This window comes from Papio anubis, chromosome 2, assembly GCF_008728515.1.
Source record: "Papio anubis isolate 15944 chromosome 2, Panubis1.0, whole genome shotgun sequence".
Classification (NCBI taxonomy): Eukaryota; Metazoa; Chordata; class Mammalia; order Primates; family Cercopithecidae; genus Papio; species Papio anubis.
In genome coordinates this window covers 123,647,437-123,672,016 of record NC_044977.1, presented here as the reverse complement: position 1 = coordinate 123,672,016, position 24,580 = coordinate 123,647,437, and the positions used below count along the sequence as shown (strand labels likewise).

Below are 24,580 nucleotides of genomic sequence, written 5' to 3'. Positions count from 1 at the left end.
TGCTGTGCCCCTACGGTATTAAAATCTCTTTATGCCATGTCTGGGACAACAATTCTGATTGTTGCCCGTATTCAATAATTTGTCAGAATTGTTCCCTTCCTGATCTTAACATATACAACACTGGATAAATTAGTAGTGGGGTGTAGTCTGCCTCCTGCTCTTGAACCCATCCTCCTCAATTCCAACTTCCTTTGCCATGGTCTGTGACCTCACATGACACACTCCTGACTGGTTAGCTACATGCACTCAAATTCTACAAGATCTAGTAGAAATAGACTGGATTTTCTTTATTGCTCCCTTTCCAACTACATGTAAAATGTAAATATATATTTTACCTGTCACTGCAGTGTTTTTTCTTACTTTGAGGAAGCAAAGCCTCATAACAGCATTTTTGCCCTCAGTGTCAATCTCAAAGTTGCGGACTCCCATGGTAGATTGGTCTGCCACAGGGTGGGTGGAGTGGCTTCTCCCAGCACTAAGAAGTTTTTGAGGTTTTGTATCTGTGATGGAGACAAAGCCAGGTATATTAATGAAGAAAAATATCTGCTTTGAAAACTAGTGCCTATGAAACAGCAGGCCGCCATCTATCACTATCTCCAATGACTCCAAGTCTCACAATAGACTTCCAGTCAACATCTATCAAGCCTTCTGACATTTCTTAACCACAGCTGGAAGAACTGTTTGACTTTATTTTTGTTTTTCATGTTCCATACAAACTTGCTGTGTTTTCCTTGATATGAATTAAATAAGAACTTAATATTGGCATCAATGCTAACATCTTAGGGATCCTAATATGCCCAAGACAAATGTAATTCCGATATTGTGGCATTTTCAACTTATTAATCATTAAAATTAATCTTGGAAATATTATAATGAACATGAGCTCTAATGACTATGTTTAATTAAATGAGGCTTTTTAACAATACTATTTGTTAGTGAGTTACTCTGGAGAAAACATTTCTAAGCATACTTCAATTAGGTAATGACATCATCTCCAGGCCACACTAGTAAAACCTGGGGATATTCATCTCAGAATCTATGAACAGTCCGCCCATAATTATGAAAAATCTATACAGACATATTTTCAAAATTCCCAAATAAGAAATCGATTGCAGTGCCTTTCATGTCTTTCAGAAATTTGACATCTATTCACTTTTCTCCTTAATTATCTCTCTATGTATTCTAAAGCCCAGTGTAGAGGAAGAGGCAGAATTCCAAACCCCTCATGGTATGAGTTCAAATGAATCCTAAAATGATTAGCTCTTAAGACATAAAGCAGGTCAGAGCTTTGTGTTTGCAGCCAAGTATCCCCTAAATCTCTTGTTTGCTTTCCTACTCTTAATAAAATAGCTTCTCAGTTTTCACCCAGAAAGAAAACTGCATCTGATGACCAGTCCATTCCTAAAGTTCAATTCAGCCTCTATGAGTTTATTGAGTTGAGACAACAGAACCTCACTGGGCCATGAGGAATGACATTTTCATTACCAAAATAAATTAGTCTAAAGAAAAACCTTTAGTATCTAAGGAAACTGAAATAAAATGTGAAAGGCAATTGTCAAGACATTTTACTTAAATATAAAATATTCATGTGCTCTGCTAAACTCCCATAAAATACAATATACTCCCATCTAATGTTCCTCATGGGCTTCTAAAGCAAGGAATAATTTAAGATTTCCAGGTGGCATAATATTTATTACAAGCTCTAGATTGAGTCGCAACAGCCTATCGAGTGAACATGAATTTCCATTTTCTTAGCAAAGGGTACCTAACGTTCACTCTTAGGTAATTTGGCAAGGTTTATTGAAAAAAATAAACTAAATAAAAATGAGAGTCTTGCTCCCTGCTATCAGTAGTTCAGAAATGTCAATGTAGCATAAAGAAAAGAAATGGCATGCCATGGAGAATTTGCTAAGCCAAGTAAATCTCAAGATTCTCTTTAGCCACTTTGACAAGACAATGATATCCCTAATCCTTCGTGCTTACAGCCAATCACCTATAATTTAGGAGCGAGTTGCAGCAGGCACATGCATGAACAACAAGGCCTACAGTGATTTGACTAGCCATGTTATTTTAGTTTCAAACTCACGCTTACCTAATTTTGACTTTAGCAACCTCTGGTAATCAGGGTGAAGAACATGGTGAGCACTCTCTGTGCTACTGTTCCATAGAACAATTTCTCCATCATAACTCCCTGCACAAGACAGGATGGAGAATATAAATTGCCAGGAGATTAAGATAGAAAATATGAGCAACAGCAATCAGAAGAAGTTATTAGCAGTATATCTTACACAGAATATGGCACATAGTGGGCACTCTATATTTTTAGAAACATGAATAATAATAATTGGTATTTGTATTAACTTTAGAGCTTACAATCCCCACAGTATAACCTGAGCATATGTGTGTAGAAATTACTGCTGTTTCCTTTTATCTTATGGTAATAAAGCATTCAGAACAAATGCTTTGCAGATAAAAAACTGGAGCTTGAGTCTTGGTTCTCTCACTTACTGTGTGACCTTGGACATGTTATTTAATTCTACTTGATGCTGCAATTTTCTCATCTATAAAAAATAGTTAATAATTGTATTTATCTCCTAGAGTTATTGTAGAGAATGAAAGTACTTACAGTAGCACTGAGCATATTGTAAGTACTGGAGAAAATGTGAATTACCATCATACTTTTTATTATTGGGTAAGGGCAAGTAAATCAAGTCCTCCTATGTTTCTGTTTCACACATCCCTTCTTGTGTGTGTATGTGTGTGGATGGGTGTGTGTGTGTTCTCTTCATTCTTGTCTTCCACAATCCTAAAGTTTTTCCTACAGAAAGTCCTTCAGTACTCCTCTTCACAGAAAACAAAGAAAAGCCCAAATAGCCCAAAAGCCCAAAGTGAGGTGAAGTCTGAGCAACCATATCCTGTGGAGGAACAAAGCAGCAATGTCCAGACCATTGTTCTCAGTGACTTAGTGAGGACAGCTACCCACTGGGCAGAGTGTCTATGGCAAGGAGAGCAAAAGAGTTTGGGTGGGATGTACAAATGGTGACATTTTTGGGAATAGGGGAGAAAAGAGAGAAATGCACACTAAACTGTATTGTCCTAGAAAGAGCAGTCTCTATGGGAGGCCAAGGTGGGCAGATCAGGAGGTCAGGAGTGTGAGACCAGCCTGGCCAATATGGTGAAACCCTGTCTCTACTAAAGATACAAAAAAAAAAAAACTTAGCTGGGCGTGGTGGCATGTGCCTGTAATCCCAGCTACTCGGGAGACTGAGGCAGGAGAAATACTTGAACCCTGGAGGCAGAGGTTGCAGTGAGCCAAGATTGCACAATTGCACTCCAGCCTGGGCAACAGAGCAAGACTCCACTCCATCTCAAAAAAAAAAAAAAAAAAAAAAGAGAACGAAAGAAAGAGCAATCTGTGCAGCTCACAAATTGAACCAGGGGGATGGAGTTCAGCTGTCCATAGAAACATCCATCTTCTCTTATGCTTTACTAGCAGTGATTGACCAAATATTTCCACATAGGATTGATGGGAGGAGAATGAGTGAAGAGACTGTCAACCCACCAATACAATGGTATTTACTAATACTTTCACAATAACAACCACACTGTTTTGCACTTCACTGCCCATCACATTTCAGGATGCGATCCTCCCTGCAGGGGTGGCCTTCCAGTGACTGTAAAGCTAATTTATCTACAGAGTTGGTCTTACTAGAAAGTAATTTGGTTAGTCCTGAAAACAGGGGAACTTTAAATGTAGATAGATCAGTAAACCTCATATTGTAACACTTCATAGATATCCTGGATCTTTTCCTGTAAGTTTTCATTCCTCTTAATTGATGACATTTTTGGTTCTATAAAAAAAAAAAATTCAGCTGTCAAAATATGGACTTGAAAATTTCATGGTGCAATCTGTCTCTATAAATTGTATTCTTTGGCCAGAAATGATACAACAATTTTTCATTCTCTTTAATATGTCACATCAAAGCATGCCTATGAATCATTTTAAGAGCTTGGATTTGTAGACATTTTGTGAGGACAGACTTTTATCAACATTATCTGGGCTAAATTATGCCAAAGAGTTAATATGTTCACATTATGAAACGTCTAAGTGCCACCAATGTGTGATTCGTACCCAACAGCCCTAATGCTGCTCCTGGAAAATGGACAATACAAATAAAAGCTAATATTTATGGATGAGCTTATTGTGTGCTGAGAACTGTGTTAAACCCTTGCACAGATAATCTGAACTATAAACCAAAATATAGATATATTATTATCTTCCAGACAAAATTACAATTCAGAGTTTAAATAACTTGCTCATTATCAAGTTGTGGCAATTGGTAGAACCGTGATGGGAAATCAGACAGCCAGGCATAGGAGCTGATGATCAGAACTACTAATATATTTCCCTAGAAATAAGGCCTAAGAAGAGCAAGCGCTGCTTCTTCAAAAATCTATTCATGTTCAAAGGAAACAATCAACAAAGCAAAGAGACAACCTACAAAATGGGAGAAGATAGCTGCAAACTGTACATCTGATAGTATAAGGGGCTAGTATCCAAAATATATAAGAAAATCAAACAACTCTGTAACAAAGAAAACCTGATTTTAAAATGGACAAAAGACCTGAATAAACATTTCTCAAAAGAAGACATAACAAATGGCCAACAGACATACAAAAAAAAAAAAGTCCAACATCTCTGGTTATCAGGGAAATACAAATCAAAACAACCTGAGCAAGACATCACTTCACTCCAGTCAGAATGGATCCTGTCAAAAAATCAAAAGATAAAAGTATTGGCAAAGATATCGGGCAGAGGGAACACTTACATATGGCTGGTGGGAATGTAAATTAGTATAGCCTTTATGGAAAACAATATGGAGGAATTGAAAATAGAACTACCATATGATCCAGAAATTCCACTACTGGGTAAGGAAATGAAATCAGCATGTGGAAGATATATCTGCACCCTTATGTTTATTGCAGCATTATTCACAATAGTCATGATATAAAATCAACCTAAATGTCCATCAATGAATAAATGAATAACAAAAATGTGCTATATATACACAATGGAATAGTATTCAGTCATAAAAAGAATAAAATCTTGCCATTCGCAGCAACGCGAATGAACCTGGTGGACATTATGTTAGGTGAAATAAGCCAGGCATATAAAGACAAATATCACATGGTATCACTCAGTTGTGGAATCTAAAAAGTTATTCTCATAAAAGTAGAGGGTAGAATAGTGGATACCAGAGGATGGGGAGGGGAGAAGGGAGCAGGTGATGGTGAGAGATTGGTCAACAGGTAAAAAGTTACAGTTAGACGGGAGGAATGAGTTCTGGTGGTCTATTGCATAGTAGGATGACTAGAGTTGACAATAATGTATTGTATACTTCAAAATAGCTAGAAAAAAAAAGACTTTTTAATGTTCTCATCACTAAGATATGATACATGTGTAAGGTTATTAATACACTAATTAACATGATTTGATCATTGCACAATTTATACATGTATTGAAACATCATGTTGTGCCTCACAAATATGTACAATTATTAATGTTATGTGTCAATCATAAGTTAAAAAGAAATATATGGCCGAGCACAGTGGCTCACGCCTGTAATCCTAGCACTTTGGGAGGCTGATGCAGGTGAATTGCTTGAGCTTAGGAGTTTGAGATCAGCCTGGACAACACAGTAAAAACCCATCTCTACTAAAAATACAAAAAATTGGCCAGGCATGGTGGGGCGCGTCTATGGTCCCAGCTACTCAGGAGGCTGAGGTGAGAGGATCACTTGAGCCTGGCAGACGGAGATTGCAATCAGCTGAGATCTGGCCACTGCACTCTAGCCTGGGCAATAGGTAGACACCCCATCTCAAAATACATATATATATAACAACTGAGAAAAGGCTTTTTAAAAAGTGAGTGAGCCAAGACAAACCAAAACAAACCAAACTTCACCAATGATTGTCAAGTGAAAGTTCAATTTACCTGTAACAACAGTTTGTGGAGGTAAAAACGCAGCACATAAGATGTCATGATGGTGCTGTATGCCTCCTTTCCATTCTTCAGGCTGGATGAAAAATTGATTGAAGTTTTGGGGTCGAAACACAGTAATAGCCCTAGCAAAAAGGATATAGAATTTAGCTGTGGATCTAAAATTGATGTAGATATTGAGTAACCACTATCCACTTGAATGATGTGATTAGAGACTTCTAAAAGACTATGCTGCCCAAAATTTATCCCAAATTGACATCCATAATACTGAGTTTCCCACACTAAACATTTTTATTACCTCATTAAATTATCTGGTAAATTATAAATTTTTGACAATAGAAGGTTAAGTATCCTTTCACAATCATTAACAACAAACCATGTAACCATTTATCAGATTAATTATCCATCGCCATGACCCTAAAGCAAAGCTTCCCTGCATGGGTATTATGAGATCACTGAGCTTTATAGTAATAACAATTAAAACAGAGGGCAGGCCTATGAACAAATAATGTTTTGTACTTCAAACAAAATCAATAAGGTTTTTTTTCCATCAAAATTTCTCAGGATATTTAGCACTCCTTGTGGCATTTTCAAGACTTAACTGATCACAGAATCCATTCTCTTGGAATCTACAGCATCTTGAAGAACTATAATTTGTGGAACACACTTAGAAAACGCCACCCCAAAGAAGTGGGACATAGAACAGATACATTTTGAACAGAAAGAACAGTATTAGAGAGGTCAGTATCTGGGGGCACTGCTGATAAATTTGAGAATAGGACAGGATGGGCAAAGAATGAAATGCCTTGTGCCTGGTGGGGAAGGGAGGAGTGTAAAGATTCCATTTTTGGGGCATTAACACCACCCTGTTTTCACTTGCTGATCTGAGCTCTGGCCAGCAGCCTATGCTAAGCCTCTTGTTTCTTCTAGGGCCATCTAGATCTCAAGTTAGCATTTGCAACCATAGTTATGGGGTCTTTCACCATCATTCTCTCTTCACCTTCTTGAGATCTTTTATTCCCACCACTCTAAAGGTTTCCTAGTTGTCCTACCAGTGTTACTCCTCAGCCTCAGAGTTTCCAGTGGCCTGCTTCTCTTCCTGCCTCCTCATCTTTCTTTCCCCACTCTTTATTTTCTATTCCCTTCTTTCTCTCACCCTTTTTAACATGTGGTATATATACACAATGGAACATTCCTTATCTTCATTCCTCCACTTCTGTCTATCCACTCAAACTGGCTTAGAGATCTCATATATCACCATGAGTTCCAATGTCACTGCTATACAAATGGCTCTTAAATTATCTTCATTCATAATCTTTGCCAGAAATAGCTTCCATTTGCCAGTTGACAGTTCCATATAATGCTTCTATCAGCAAAAGATCTCAACATGTCAAAAATCCAAATTTGACATCTTCCCTCCATACCAGCCCTCTGTCTGCAATCCCAAATATGGTTAATAGACTAACATTCCAGCCTCTTTGGATGTCTTTCTCTTCCCCAGTCAAATTAAATACTTAGATTATATCTCTGCAATATGTTACATATTCATTTCTTACTATTTTACTTCAAACAGTCAATGACAGCTTCCTGGTTCTGTGCTAACTACCTCATGGTTGAATGACTGTAATAGCCTACTGATTAATTTTACTGCTTCTAGTTTACCCATCTCTGGCACATTCTTCATCTGGCTACTAGATTAATTATTCTACTCTGGGGCATTTTCATTTATTCTGTAAGAATTTCTTATTTGCCACATGGAAGTCACAGTTCATAGTGATGCAGGGTACAGAGCCATCAGCATAAAATGACTAAATTCAAGGTAAAATGTGGTAAGTGCTAAGAGAGTACTGATCAACTGCCATGAAAGGCCGGCGTAGAAATCAAAGAAGGCTGAGTTGAACACTGATATTTGAACTGGACCATAAAATATGGGTAGAATTTGCAAGATGAAAACACTCTGGATGGAGAAAACAACATGATAAACAATAAGGCTAATGCCCCATTAGAAAACATTTGTTAGTTTTTCATTTCCTACATGATAAAATTCAAATGTGTAAATCTGTTATTTAAGACCCAATAATACATAGATCTAATCTATGTTTTCAGAATTATTTCTCTCTATTCTTCTACCCTTGCTTTTCAGTTATATGTGAATGTCCAATTAAATATTTGACAGAGGCACTGGAAGCCATAGGGTAAATATGGTATACCTTAAGTGTTAATTTTACTCAAAAAGTTTGAGGAAGAATAGTTTTCTAATAAAACAAAGATAGATGAATTAATGCAAGAGAATGCAAAGTTCACCTGAATTTCAAAAAAGGAATTCAAAGTTTTAAATTTATTTTTTGCTTGCAGTAGCTGTTTTGAACTGCTAGGAGCTAAGTTTCTGAAGCACAACTTCTTGTCCAACCCAAACAATATTCTTAGTCTTCTCTAGGTACCTCTGACATTTCTGTCTGTTTTGTTTTGTTTTCATTCATGGTATGCTTTTTCATGCCCTTAGGAATTTCTTTTTACACACAGACTCACATGAACCTAACCACACACCAACTCTTTAAGGCCCATCTAATTCTGGTAGAATTCCTTAATAACTAGGATTAAAAGAAATAGTTCCTCTTCTGACCTCTTAACATCATTCACATTTAACTTACAACATTCAATGTTATATAGTTTCAGCTCCTTGGCTAAATTATAAATTCCTAGAAACCATGCATCTTGTCTTAATCTGTAACCCTACAGTAGCAAGCATAGTGACCTATACATATTGAGTGTTCAATAAATATCTGTCACATAAATGAAGAAAAAATTATCTGCTTAAATGTCACCTCCTCAGGCAAGCCTTCTCTGACCACCCTATCTGAAGACTCTCTGAGTCTCTCATCTCTTACTCTATTTCATTTTTTATAACACTTACCATTGTATGACACTGTGTTCTATATTTATTTGCTTATGTTCTATCTCTCCTACTACAAAGTAAGTTCTAGAGGATCAAGGACTTTGTTTTTTTTCCTTCTACAACAGCAGCATCTAGAATAATACCTACACATGATAGGCATTTAATAAATATATGCCAAATCAATGTATGAATTATTCTATTTTAAATAATCAGATCCTTTGAATGAAGCAACAGGCTCCTGTAAATTCCACGAGACAGGTGAAAAACTGGTACTTTCTCAAAAACGCCACCTCCTGGCTGGAGGCCAACAAACTCAGGACATTACAGCAACTCATGACAGAACAACCCTGCTCCAAGGGAGGAGAAAACAACAGCTAATCCCACTGCCTGTAACATCCTGGCTAACCAGCGGTCCTAAGTCTGTCCATGTGACAACTTCACTGTTAGCATAATGAGCATTCAAGAAAGTCAGCACACTAAATATATCTACAAGGACTCTCACAGAGTCTACTTCACTCTCCTGACACCTCCACCAGAGCAGGTGCTGGAATCTATGGCTGAAACACCTAAAGATGGATCACATCAGAGGACTCTTTGCAGACACTCCCCAGCACCAGCCCAAAGGCTGGTAGTTCCACTGGGTGACTAGACCCAGAAGAGCAGCAACAATCACTCCAGTCTGGCTTGTAGGAAGCCCCATCCCTAGGGGAAGGGACAGTGCACCACAGCAAGGGATCGCCCCATGCCATGAAACAAAAGAATCTGAACAGCAGCCCTTGAATTCCAGATTTTTTCACTGAAATAGTCTACCTGAATGAGAAGAAATCAGAAAAGTAATTCTGGTAATATGACAAAACAAAATTCTATAACACCCCCGAAAGACCACACTAGCTCCCCAGCAATGAATCCAAACCAAGAAGAAATCTCTGAATCATCAAATAAACAATTCAGAAGGTGGATTATTAAGTTACTCCAGGATATACCAGAAAAGAGTGAAAAGCAATGAAAAGAAATTTTTAAAAATATAGGATATGGATGAAAAAAAATGCTCCAGAGAAATAGATACCATAAAGAAAAAAACAATCACAATTTCTGAAAATGAAAGACACACTTAAAGATATACAAAATGCACCGGTAAGTTTCAACAATAGAATCAGACAAGTAGAAGAAAGAACTTCAGAACTCAAAGACAAGGATTTCAAATCAACCCAATCAGAAAAACAAAAAATAATTTTTTAAAAATGAACAAAGCCTCCAAGAAATTTGAGATTATGTTAAATGGACAAACCTAAGAATAATTGGTGGTCCTGAGTAAGAAGAGAAATCTAAAAGTTTAGAAAACTGCTTAGAGGGAATAATTGAGGAAAACTTTCATGACCTTTCTAGAGATCTAGACATTCAAATACAAGAAGCTCAAAGAACACCTGGGAAATTCATCACAAAAAGATCACCGCCCAGGCACATAATCATCAGGTTATCTAAAGTCAAACAAAGGAAAGAATCTTGAGGCCTATGAAGCAAAAGCATCAGCTAATCTATAAAGGAAAACCTGTCAGATAAACAGTAGATTTTTCAACAGAAACCCTACAAGCCAGAAGGGATTGGAGTCCTATCTTTAGCCTCCTCAAACAAAGTAATTGCCAGCCAAGAATTTTGTATCCAGCAAAACTAAGCTTCATAAATGAAGGAGAAAGTCTTTTTCAGACAAAAAAATACTGAGAGTTAACAACTACCAAGCCAGGACTATAAGAAATGCTAGAAGGAGTTCTAAATCTTGAAACAAAACCTCAAAATTCACCAAAGTAGAACCTCCTTAAAGCACAAATCTCACAGAGCCTGTGAAACAATAACACAGTGGAAAAAAAAAAACAATGTATTCAGGCAAAAACTAGCTCAATGAATAAAACAGTACCTCACATCTCAGTACTAACCATTGAATGTAAATGGCCTAAATGCTCTGCTTAAAAGATACAGAATGCCAGAATGGATGAAAATCCACCAATCAAGTATCTGCTATCTGCAAGAGACTCACCTAACATATGAGGACTCATAAACTTAAGGTAAAGGAGTGGAAAAAGATATTCCATGCAAACGGACATGAAAAGCAAGCAGGAGTAGCTATTCTTATATCAGACAAAACAGACTTTGAAGCAACAACAGTTAGAAAAGACAAACAAGAACATTATATAATGATTAGAAAAACAATCCAACAGGAAAATATCACAATCCTAAATACATATGCATCCAACATGAGAGCCCCCAAATTTATGAAACAATTATTACTAGACATAAGAAATGAGATAGATGACAACACAGTAACAGTGGGGGACTTCAATACTGCACTGACACTAATAAACAGGTTGTCCAAGACAGAAAGTCAACAAAGAAATATCGGATTAAACCATACCCTAGAACAAATGGGCTCAACAGATATTTACAGAGCATCCTACCCAACAACTGTAGAATATACATCCTTTTCATCAGCACATGGAACATTCTCCAAGATACAACATATGATAGGTGACAAAACAGGTTTCAATAAATTTTATAAAATGGAAATTATATCAATAAATTTTAGAAAGTTGAAATTATATCAAGTACCCTCTCAAACTACAGTGGAACAAAATTGGAAATTAGCTCCAAAAGGAACCCTGAAAACTATACAAATACATGAAAATTAAGTAATCTTCTCCTCAATGATCTTTGGGTCAACAATGAAATCAAGATGGAACTTTAAAAATTCTTTGAACTGAACAAGAATAGTGACGCAAATTTTTAAAACCTCTGGGATACAGCAAAAGTGGTGCTAAGAGGAAAGTTCATATAAATACCAAATCAAAAAGTCTGAAAGAACACAAATAGACAATATGAGGTCATACATCAAGGAACTAGAGAAACAAGAAAAAATCAAACCCAAACCCAGCAGAAGAAAAAATATAACAAAGATCACAGAAAAATAAATGAAAAGGAAACAACAAAAAAATGCAAAAGATAAATGAAACATAAAGCTGTTTCTTTGAAAAGGTAAACAAAATTGGTAGACCATTAGTGAGATTAACCAAGAAAAGAAGAGAGAAGATCCATATAAGCTCAATTACAAATGAAATGGGAGATATTACAACTGATACCACAGAAATATGAAAGATCATTCAAGGTTACTATGAACACCTTTACACATCTAGAGGATTTGGACGCGAATTATTTCCTGTGCAAAGCCAAGAATGCTCTCAGGCTGAGCCCCAGTTTGGGAGTTTACTTGCATTAAGACAAGTTGCAGAAACTGTAGCATGTCCTTTATTCCTGTGGTGTCTTACTAATATCAGTGTGTCAGTCTTTCCTTATTGTATGTACTGATTTTAAAATCTAGAGGATTTGGACGCATTTCTGGAAATACACAACCCTCCTTGATTAAATTGGGAAGAAATACAAACTCTGAACAGACCAATAACAAGTAGTGAGATTAAGACAGTAATAAAAACGTTGCCAACAAAAAAAAAAAGTCCAGGACTGGATGAATTCACAGCTGAATTCTATCAGATATTCAAAGAATAATTGGTACCAATCTTACTGAAACTATTCCAAAAGATAGAGAAAGAGGATATCCTCCCTAAATCATTCTATGAAGCCAGTATCACCCTGACACCAAGAACAGGAAAGGATATAACAAAAAAAGGAAACTACAGACCAATAACCCCGATGAACATAGATGCGAAAATCCTGAACAAAATACTAGCCAACTAAATCCAACAGCATTTCATAAAGATAATCCAACATGATCAAGTGAGTTTCATACCAGGGATGCAGAAATGGTTTAACATACACAAGTTAATAAATGTAATATATCACATAAACAGAATTTAAAACAAATATCACGATTATCTCAATAGATGCAGAAAAGACATTTGACAAAATCCAGCATCTCTTTACGATTAAAATCCTCAGCAAAATCTGCATCAAAGGAACATACTTCAAAGTAATAAAAGCCACCTATGGCAAACCCACAGCCAACATTATATTGAATGGGGAAATGTTGAAAGCGTTAACCCTGAGAACTGAAACAAGACAAAAATGTCCTCTTTCACCATGTCTATTCAACATAGTACCGGAAGATCTACCAGAGCAATCAGACAAGAGAAAGAAATAAAGGGCATCCAAATCAGTAAAGAGGAAGTCAAACTGTTGCTGTTTGCCAATGATATGATTGTATACCTAGAGAACCCTAATGACTCCTCTAGAAAACCCTAATGACTCCTTCAAATGCTCCTAGATCAGATAAATGAATTCAGTAAAGCTTCAGGACACAAAATCAATGTATACAAATTGGTAGCACTGCTATACACCAACAACCACCAAGCTGAGAATCAAATCAAGAGCTCAACCCTTTTTACAACAACTGCAAAAAAAAATAAAGTAAATAAAGTACTTAGAAATATACCTGACCAAGGAGGTGAAAGATCTCTACAAAGAAAACTATACACTGCTGAAAGAAATCATACCTGACACAAACAAATGGAAACACATCCCATGCTCATGGATGAATAGAATCAATATTGCAAAAATGATCATACTACCAAAAGCAATCTACAAATTCAAGCAATTCCCATCAAAATACCATCATCATTCTTCACAGAATTAGAATAAACAATCCTAAAATTCACATGGAACCTAAAAGTAGTCCATACAGACAAAGTAAGACTAAACAAAAAGAACAAATCTGGAAGCATCACGTTACTTGATTTCAACCTATACTACAAGGCTATAGCTACCAAAACAGGATGGTACATAGACCAGTGGGACATAGACTGGTGGGACATAGGCACAAAAAGGCCCATAAACCAGTGGGACAAAAATAGAGAACCCAGAAATAAAACCAAATACTTAAAGTCAACTGATCTTTGACAAAGCAAACAAAAGCATAAAGTAGATAAAGGATATCCTATTCAACAAATGGTGCTAGGATAATTGGCAAGCCACATGTAGAATGAAGCTGGATCCTTGCCTCTTTCTTACCTTACAGAAAAACCAAGGCAAGATGGATCAAAGACTTAAATCTAAGACCTGAAACCACACAAGTTCTAGAAGAACATAGGAAAAACTCGTGTAGACATTGACTTAGGCAAAGAGTTGATAACCAAGAACCCAAAATCAAATGCAACAAAAGCAAAAAATAGATGGGACCCAATTAAACTAAAATGCTTCTGCACAGCAAAAGACATTATCAGCAGAGTAAACAGACAATCCATAGAGTGGGAGAAAATCTTTGCAAACTATGCTTTCAACAAAGAACTAATATCCAGAATCTGCAAGAACTCAAACAAATCACCAAGGAAAAAAACAACAATTACAAATAATCCCACCAAATGTAGGCAAAGGACATAAACAGAAAATTTTTAAAAGAACATATACAGATGGCCAACGAACATGAAAAAATGCTCAACAACACTAATTATCAGGGAAATGCAAATCAAAACCGCAATGAGATACCGCCTTACTTCTGCAAGAATGGCCATAATCAAAAGCAAAATATAATACATGTTGGCATGGACGTGGTGAAAAGGCAACAATTTTAAACTGCTGGTGGGAACGTAAACTAGAACTACACTATGGAAAACAGTATGAAGACTTCTTAAAGAACTAAAACTAGATCTACAATTTGATCCAGCAACCTCACTATCAGGTATCTCCCCAGACAAAAAGAAGTCATTATATGAAAAAGACACATGCACACGCATGTTTACAGTAGCACAATTAACGACTGCAAAAATATGGAACCAGCCCAAATGTCCGTCAATCAATAAGTGGATAAAGAAAATGTGTATATATATATTCACCCTGGAATACTACTGAAATAGTGACATTCATAGCAACCAGGATGGAGTTAGAGACCATTATTCTAAGTGAAGTAACTCAGGAATGCAAAAATCAAACATTGTATGTTCTCACTTATAAGTGGAAGGTAAGCTATCAGGATGCAAGGGCATAAGAACGATATAATGGACTTTGGGTACTTGCGGGGAAGGGGGGAAGGGGAGTGAGGAATAAAAGACTGCACACTGGAAACAGTGAACACTGCTTGGGTGATGGGTACGCCAAAATCTCAGAAATCACCACTGAATAAGTTTTCCATGCAACCAAACACCACCTGTTCCCGCAAAACTATTGAAATAAAAATAAAAAACAAACAAATAAATAAATAAATGTAATATTAATAGCTATATTATTTTAATATTATTAATAAGGCTTCACAAGATAAGGTAACACAAGGTAACTTGAAGTTCTGAAATTGCAGTTTAATCTCATAGTAGCTTTATGTGTATGTATTTTTGATTTTCTCTTTTCCTCCTGGTAAGTTTGGTTGAAGAGATTACCCTTTGAGGAGGGAGACAGTGAGGTGGCAATGGGAGATAGAAGGTCAATCTTACATATTTTGCATTATCTCTCAAGCAAAATTCAATGACTAATGTCTTTTTGTCAAGATATTCATATCAAATTGACATACTAGGTATAGTCAGAGAATAACACCCAAAAGCACAAAATCCATAAAAAATAGTCTTTCTGATATTTGACCTTGTGTGTCAAAATGTTGACAAACTAGTTAGCTACCACTTTCCCCTTGAAACCGAACCTGAAACTTTCATTTGAAATGACAGTTGTCCTTAAAATAATTTAAGAATCTACACTGCAGCTCTTACTTTTTCTATTTCAAAGATAACGGTTTTTAAGTTTATAGTTTTGCCAAGTAAAATTAAAGTTCAGAATGAGCCAATTTTAAGGCCATTTTAGGAGTCTGAGAGACTTCTTTTTCTGGCATTGAAGGAGTTTACTAGTTCCAGTACACTCTCCACATTTGCCACCCTGAGAGTATCACAAGTACTGCTACTGAATGATTGTATCATCTTGTGAAAATGAATCACATCTCTAATTTAGAATTTTGATATGACGACCAAGTCTGTGAGAACAAAATTAGTTTACCTGTCAAGTGCAAAAAAAAAAAAATACAAAAAGAAAAATGTTTAAAACCATCTTTTTTCTAGGATGAATGAGCTAGGCAAATAACTTTTTATCCCAAACTTATCATGTAAAAATTGTCATGGAGAGAACACAAGAATTCAATTAACTACTTGTTCCCTCAGAAGTTAATTGTTGTTAGTCCTATTGTCATGTCTTTTTAATGCCTGTTTTTCAATTCGTTGCTTTTTAGACTTAAAAAGGGTATCTCAAAGGCAGAGAATTCATTTGCTATAAATCAGCTTATTTTTAGTCATTTTCCAATTTTCCTAAAATTTGTAAAGTCAAATTTTGAATACTAGAATAAGTATAAATTATATGTAAGAATTATTTGTGAATTTCAAAAATACCTGCCCCCTCTTTCCCTCCAATATGGTTATTCTAAAATAAATTACAACTTTGGAATATTCCATGCTGATTCTTATCCTAATAATGGAAACCAATTGAGTCATATAGAGTTATAGTTTCTTAGTAAGGCAATTATTAAGAATGTAATATCTTGGGATATATAAGTTTTATTTTTGAGTAACTTCAAATCTTTAGTCTCGTTTCACTTAAAAATACTTTTAAAAATCAAATTATATCAATAGCTATTTATTGAGTTCCTACTTTCTACAGTGCTCTGTGAAGGATGCTAGTATAAATAAAATTTTCAGAATCATTTAAAATTATATGAAAGATTCTCTTTTTAGTATGTATGTCTAGACTTTTAAGGAGATAAAATCTTCATAAACAAATTTCTCACAAAAGAAAGCAATAAATATATAAGGTGACAGATATGTTAGCTTGATTTAATGATTTCAAAATGTATACAAGTATCAAGACATTACCTGTGTACTGTAAATATATACAATTTTTATTTGTCAATTATACCTGGATAAAGTTGGAGGGAAAACTACAGAGATTTCTCCTTTACAGAAAAGAGAAAATTAAAATGGGGGGAACTAAGAGGTATTTTTTTTTTTAGAGAGCTTTAAATATATTATAAAATCATAGATTTTGGAGGCAGGATAAAATCTTAAATTCTTAAGAGTATTTATTTAATTTTACTAGAACTATACATATTATATGCCTACTTTGAACAAATGCAAACTTAACTGATAATCTAGCCATTTAATTTTAGCAACATAAATATGGCCACAGATTCAACCAGGTATTTTTGAATTGACTCTATGCCAACTCACAACTTAGTTCTAAGTATATTTTGCTTAAAATAATGAGAAACACATTTCTATGGTTCTAAATTTGGGACTTCTTTTTACTGACAGAAAAATTCTCTAGATATGAATGACTGTATTCCTAAATAGCTAACATGTGCTCTCTAGTTCATTTTGCTTAGGCCCAAACATTCATATTTACCATATCCTGCCTTGTATGTATTGACCTGCCATCCATAAAAAAGTGGATGCGTTTGAAACAGGAATCGTGATTCTTTACATTCAGCCTTCTGTAGTTTCTAACTCAGGGCTTTCAACCTAGTGCAATTTAAAAATATATATGGGAAGGAAAGGGAAAAAAGAGAGCAAGCTATATATCTGAGTTGTTCTTAAGTTGCTAACACGTGTTTTTTGTGTGTGTGTTTCTTCATATGTACTGATTCATTAGCTTCAATTAAAATGACAAAATGCTCAATTAATCATTTATTTTAAAATATATAATTGCTGTCTCATGGCGTGATGACTCCATTTGCAATCAGTCCTACACAGGAGTGGTAGAAAGAGTACTGACTTTGGCACAGAATTCCAACTCAGCGACCTACTAAGTTTGTCACCTTGGCTGAGCTACCCAACCTCTTCAAGCCTCGGTAGCCTTCCTTGTAAAAAGGGGTTGCTAATACTTAGACTTCTGATTCATTGTGAAGAGAGAATATAATAGATTTTAATATCTATGCTGCTTGCCTCTCACTAGGAATGTGATTGTGAGTAATTAATCTCTCTAATCCCTAGTTTCCCTGTCTATTCAACTCACATTTATTAAGTCACTCAACGAATATCACCAAGTATCTAGTAAGCTCCAGGAATGCACACATACACAAATATCCCTATTAAAGAAAATACAAGAAACTAGAGAGCACAAAGACAAAATGGGGACATTTTGTCTTCTATACTGAGAGTTAAGAGAAAGGTCCTGGTGGAGAAGATATCTGAACGAGTCTTCAAATAGGAATAAATGTTAGCCAAATGAGCACAGTTTGAGAGGGATTTCTAGATGCGAGGATAAAGGCATAAGGGTGTAAAACAGTATGGTTTGTATGCGAACACCCTAAGGAAGCTGCTATTTGATAGAGTTTAGAATATACAGAAAATGGGAGAAAATGAAACTAGAAAATAAAAGAATAGATCCAGGTCAGAGGGAGCTTAGATTTATTTTGTAGACACTCTGAAAGGTTTTAAGCAAGGACATCACATAGAATTCATTGGAGAAAGAAATCACTGTAGCTAAAGCGAGCAGAATCTATTTAAGAAGTGAGAGGTGGGCATTAGGAGGACAAAGGACAAGTTAGAAGGCTGTGGCATTCATCAAAGTGGAAATTATGCTCGAATTATACCAATACCATAGTACAATTTATAGGAGCAGGTTTAAGAAATATTTAGGGCATAAAATAGATATGACTTAGTGATTTCTTTGTTGTGTGCAAAGAGAGAGAAGCAGAGTGGATGTCTTGGTCTCTGGCAATTAATTGAAGTTCCAAATAAAAGAGAAACAGCAAGTTTTGGAAAGGAGATAAATAATTATTTCAGTTGAGAACATGTTGAATTTGAGATTGCAGTCAGACACATACAGCAAGCAAATGGGTAACTGAGCTTAGAGAGATAAGACCTGAAGACAGACATTTGAGGTATCTATAAAATATTGCCTACCTTCCAAGATGATGCTAAGGATTAAATTAGCTAATGTGTATAAAGTGGCTAATGCTACACAGCACTGTAAATAAAATAAATCGGATGGCTTATTTAAGTACTTTACTCAAAAATGTAATTACCATTCCATCCTGCACATAATTCTTGAACCAATCTCTGAATTTAAATAAAATCTGAAGTAAAAGTTACAACTTAACCTAATAGACTCTAAAACAATGCATTGAAGAAAGCTTAATAAGACGACTGTCAATCTTCTAGTTATTTCTTCTCTAATCACTAAACTATTAAGGAGTTGGCTTAATGGTCCATCCTCCTCTAACTACAACTGAACAGTTCCTGCCCTGTTGCCTCTTTTGTTACATGCCTCCTGGTAAAAAGAATCCTGTCTTAGATCCTGTAAAATCTATCTTAACATAAAGCCTCTGACTTAGAATATATAATTTTTAAATTCACCAATATAAAAGTGAAATAATATAACAGAATGTATTGATTCAATTTTCAATTTCAACTAAGGTATCCAAGTCCTGACAACCTTGAGGATAATGGAAAAGATGAAAGAAGATGGAAAAAGTGGTAAGTTTTCCTACTCTCATCCCAGTTTTTCCAAAGCTTCTTCCCCAAATTATAGAAAGTGACCACCCACCAACATAGATAGAATAATAGATGTTCCTTTAAACCACTTTTAGGTGACTCTACATATAATCTTTCCAATTTTCCCTTGTAAGCAATCAAAAAAACTTACAGTTGATGCTAATTCCTAACTATGGATATCTAAAAATAAATTAAGGAAATGGCATTGCCAAGTTTTGACTTGATTATTTTTTAAAATTCCTTTTTGTTATGTTTAAAACTTAAATTGAATCAGCTGGACATCACACATGGTAGAGAGCTAAACTTATTCATTGCTATTTTCTAATTATAGAGATCATTAGATCATAGACTGTGGAGTGGTTGTGGGTTGATAATGGATCATGAATCCTTTCCGAGATGTGAAGAAGTCTTGTCCTTCATGGATGAGGATGATTGAATTAGTTCTTAATATCAAGTAGAATAATCTGGCTATACTTACTTTCTTACTGTCAAATTACTCCTAAAAATAAGGTAGTGTGTGGCACTATGTTTGCTGGTCTGTATTTGCACATTTGCATTAGAAAAAACTCTTCCCTGTGATTGATAAAAATCCCCATATATATATACTGCTGGTTTTCTAGGTATAAAGTCTGATGTAATCCTAGCTTCAAAGCATTAAGGTCATAATTCTATAGTGAATAACATTGGATGATTACCTATCAGAGCAATATTTTCTAAACTGATGAATTAATGGACAATATATTTTCAAAACATATCACACTTTAATTTTCCTACTGCTTATACAGTGCCACAGAACTGTTTATGATCCTTAGTTCTGTCAGAAAGAAAAGGAAACAGAAGTAATTTTCCTTGTAATGAAATGGATGTAATGCTCCTCGAGAAGAGTAAGTGCCTTTTGAAAAGCCCTTTTCTGCACTGATAGAAAGGAGGAGCTATCACAGGACTCAGTTGGCTATTTCCTTCTTGTGTTGCAATTGAAAATAAGTCATGAGAAAAGAAGTAATGAGTTTCCTTTACAGTTGAAGGAATGTAATTTACAAGTTGAGAATTTATTGACCATAAAATTTGGGAAACTTTTGGAACCTAGGAAGTGGTAATACATCCCCACCTGAAATGGTTAAAGAAAGAAAAATTTCCAAAGCCAGAAGAAATTTCCAAAGCCAGAAGAAAACCTTCTAACAATTCTCAAAGCCACCCAAGCTACGCAATCTTCTAATATTTTATTCACTAAGCATTCAGTCAATTCCAACTAGGGTATCACTCACCTAGGTCACCAGCAAGTTTTAATGACACACAGTCAACCAAGATTTTTATGTTCTTTCTTCTTTTAGATTTTGATTAAAATAAAACATTCTCCTTTTTACCTTCCTATAGTTTTCCATGAGGCATAATCATACCTTTCCCAGCCTGTAACCAGTATTGTCTTCTTAAGAATGAGGATTTGTGAAATATCCACAGCTCCATCTTGCCCAACATTCAGTGTATGGTGACAATATCCATTGAAGTCCCATATCTTTAAGAGAAAAATTAAAACCACCTTTGAGACAGGAAGGTAAACTTTTGTGTTTATATTCTGAACTAGGATTAATTCATTTAGGATATGTAATCATTAAAGAAAATCAACTCATCATTGAATTTTGCCACTATATTACTCTAGTAATATTGTGAAATATCTACTTGGTCTTCATCCCCATTTCTCAGCACAATAACTTTTAAAGCCCTCAGACTCTTTCTCTAATGATAAGATAGTATTTAGTATGCTAATGATATGACTCCAGGCTGGGGATCCCCTAAATAGCTTCAGAGTGGGGGCCGGTCTCAAGAAACACCAAGCCCCACCCCAAAACCCCTAGGGAGCAGAGAGGAGTTTAAAGTTGAGTTCATCTCCAGTGGTCAGTGATGGAATCAATCATGCCTGTGTAATGAAGCCTCCATAAAAACCCAAAAGTATGGGAGTTGAAGAGATTCTAGACAGCTGAACATATGTGGAGGTTGCTGGTGGGTGAAAAGCCCAGTATGGAAGAGCTGTGTCCACATGCCTTGCATTATGCATCTCTTCCATCTGTCTGTTCATCTGTATCCTTTGTAATATCATTTATAATTAATGAATACATGTAAGTCAAGTGTTTCCCCGAGTTCTGTAAGTCACTCTAGCAAATTAATCGCATCCAAGGAGAGGGTCACAAGAATGCTGATTTACAGCCCATCAGTCAGAATCACAAGTTACAACCTATGCTTGTGACTGGCATCTAAAGAAAGAAGCAGACTTATGGGACTGAGCCCTCAACGTATAGGATCTGACTCCAAGTAGCTAGTGTCAGAATAGAATTGAATTGGAGGACACCCAACTGGCGTCCTCTGGAAAATCTACCACAGAATTGGTGTATGGGAAAAATCCCTACACATATTTTGGTGACCAGAGGTGTGTATTGTATTCAGTGTGACGGTAGGAGAAACTGACTTTTTTCCTATATAAAGTCATGCATCACTTAATAACAGGATACATTCTGAGAAATGCATCATTGGGTGATTTTATCATGGTGCCAATATCATACAGTGTACTTATGCAAACCTAAATGGTACAATCTACTACACACCCAGACTATATGGTATAGTCTATTGCTCCTAGGCTAAAAAGCTGTACAGCATGTTACTGTACTGAATACTGTCAACAATTGTAACACAATGGTAAGTATTACTGTACTGAATACTATCAACGATTGTAACACAATGGTAAGTATTTGTGTATCTAAACACAGAAAAGGTACAGTAGAAATATGGTATTATAATCTTAAGGGACCACCATCATATATACAGTCTGTTCTTAACTGAAATGTTGTTAGACAGTTCATGACTGTACATATTTTAGACTCTACTTGTAACTCTATCAATCTATTCCAATAATAGTTCTTCAAATACTGTAAGTTAATATGTATTCTAAATGGAGACACAATATAAAATCATGAAGAAAACCATTGTGGAATCTGTTGACATCCTGAAGTTTTCACTATGTCTAAACTTCTGCTTCCTCATCTGTGACACAGGAACTTTACTCTTCAGGGATGCTTGGAGGATTAAAAGGATTAAACAGCTGATACAGAACCTGAAACAGTCATCATTTATTAGATTTCTCATCCTCTACCAATAAAACCTCCTGTTGATAGTGGGTGCTAGACACAGTCCTCAAGAGGATGCAAGCCGTTCCGGTTTACCTGCTGAGGCAGTGGAGTGAAAACTGAAGCCCAATAGGCATACTTTAAGGAGAGCATCATTAGATTAGTAGCAGTTTAAACTAAGCTCTACTATGAAACCTTGTTGGCACATCATGCACAGAGGTCACATTGGCACTATCGAAATTAAAATGCAGGCCAGGCATCGTGGCTCATGCCTGTAATCACAGCACTTTGGGAGGCTGAGGCAGGCGGATCACCTGAGGTCAGGAGTTTGAGATCAGCCTGGCCAACATGGTGAAACCCTGTCTCCATTAAAATTACAAAAATTAGGTGGGACCAGGCACAGTGGCTCACACCTGTAATCTCAACACTTTGGGAGGCTGAGGTGGGCGGATCACAAGGTCAGGAGTTTGAGACCAGCCTGGCCAACATGGTGAAACCCCTTATCTATTAAAAAAACAAAAATTTGCCAGGCATGGTGGCATGCGCCTGTAGTCCCAGCTACTCAAGAGGCTGAGGCAAGAGAATAGCTTGAACCCAGAAGGCAGAGGTTGCAGTGAGCTAAGATTGTGCCACTGCACTCCAGCCTGAGCGACAGAGTGAGACTCCATCTCAAAAAAAAAAAAAAAAATAGCTGGGCATGGTGGTGCACACCTGTAATCTCAGCTACTCAGGAGGCTGAGAGGAGAATCACTTGAACCTGAGAGGCAGCAGTTGCAGTGAGCCAGGATCGTCCCACTGCACTCCAGCCTGGGCAACAGAGCAAGACTCTGTCTCAAAAAATAATAATAATTACTAAAAGGCCTATACCCTTTAAAAATTTAGCTTCTAGAAAATCATGCCACAGATGATTAAAAATTGGCTTAAATTTTGGCTTAAAAGTTCAGCTTCTAGAAAATCATTCACAGATACATTCATATATGTAAAATGACATATTTTCAAGCCTATTCTTGCAGCATTGTTAAAAAGCAAAAGATTTGAATCAATGTAATTGCTCACTAGTAAGAAAATAGCACAATCAGAATAAGGACTGTCTATGCAGTAGCATATAATGTAGCCGTAAAGAAGAATGAGTCATTTCCATTTTTCATTTTCTTAGACTCTGCCAAAACTCAACCACCTATGGAAGCTTGAGCAAGTTGCCTTAACTCTTTGGGCTTCAGTTTCCTCATTTGTAAAATCAGGATGATAAGAGTACCAACCTTGTAGATATACGTATATGTGTGTGTGAAGTCCTTAGAATAGTGCCTGGTTCATAGTAAGCATGGAATAAATATTAGCTAACATTATTATTATTGTATCCATTTATATGAGTCAATATCCAAGACAGAAAAATGCAAATGCAGAACAGCATGTATAGTAGGCTGCCATCAAGAAACAAATGGCCAGCCACAGCGGCACGTGTTTGTAATCCCAGCTACTCAGGAGGAGGCTGAGACACTAGGATCACTTGAACCCAGGGGTTTGAGACTTACCCAGGAAACACAGTGAGACCGTGTCTCTAAAAACAAACAAACAAGAATGACTGAATGAAAATAAACAAACAAATGGTGCTTATGGCCAGAAGGATGCACAAGAAAACAGTAACAGTGGTAGCCTCAGAGAAGGAGCTGGAAACTGCGATGATATATTTTCACTATACATCCATTTTATATTTCAAAAATTTTATTATATGCCCACATTAATTATTCAAAACATTAATTAATTTAAAAAGAGACCGTTCAAAGCCATGATGAATAAGTTAATAATTTTAAGTCTTTGATTACATAGGTACTGAATTTGGATTCTAAATTATAAATTAGATTGGAAAATGTCATTCATTCTTGTTTCTTCATAGAATACAGCCATAGCAACTCGAACCTGATTTATGTGTCCTACACAGAAGTTGCCAGACTTCAGAATTCTGTTGTGCTCTTGTGATAAAGATAAATGCACCTTCAGAAGCAGTTATTATACTACTAAATTCACATTAACTTCTAAGATGTCAAAGCTTCAGTTGAGACTTGAGGCACACACATACTCTTCATCCATGTCACTATGTTTTCCTCTA

General features: G+C 36.0%; 1 protein-coding gene across 5 annotated transcripts in view; it reads right to left on the bottom strand.

Moving 5' to 3' along the window:
• The window catches only part of WDR49 (WD repeat domain 49), a 194,064-nt gene that overhangs the window by 55,976 nt on the left and 113,508 nt on the right, over window positions 1-24,580 (bottom strand). For all 5 annotated transcript variants that reach the window (XM_031663599.1, XM_031663600.1, XM_031663598.1 and 2 more), the window contains 4 exons: window positions 20,755-20,870; window positions 5,996-6,126; window positions 2,093-2,191; window positions 336-500 (listed from right to left, as the gene is read on the bottom strand). In XM_031663599.1, coding sequence (XP_031519459.1) covers window positions 336-500; window positions 2,093-2,191; window positions 5,996-6,126; window positions 20,755-20,870 — 511 coding nt within the window. The remainder of the gene's footprint in view (window positions 1-335; window positions 501-2,092; window positions 2,192-5,995; window positions 6,127-20,754; window positions 20,871-24,580) is intronic.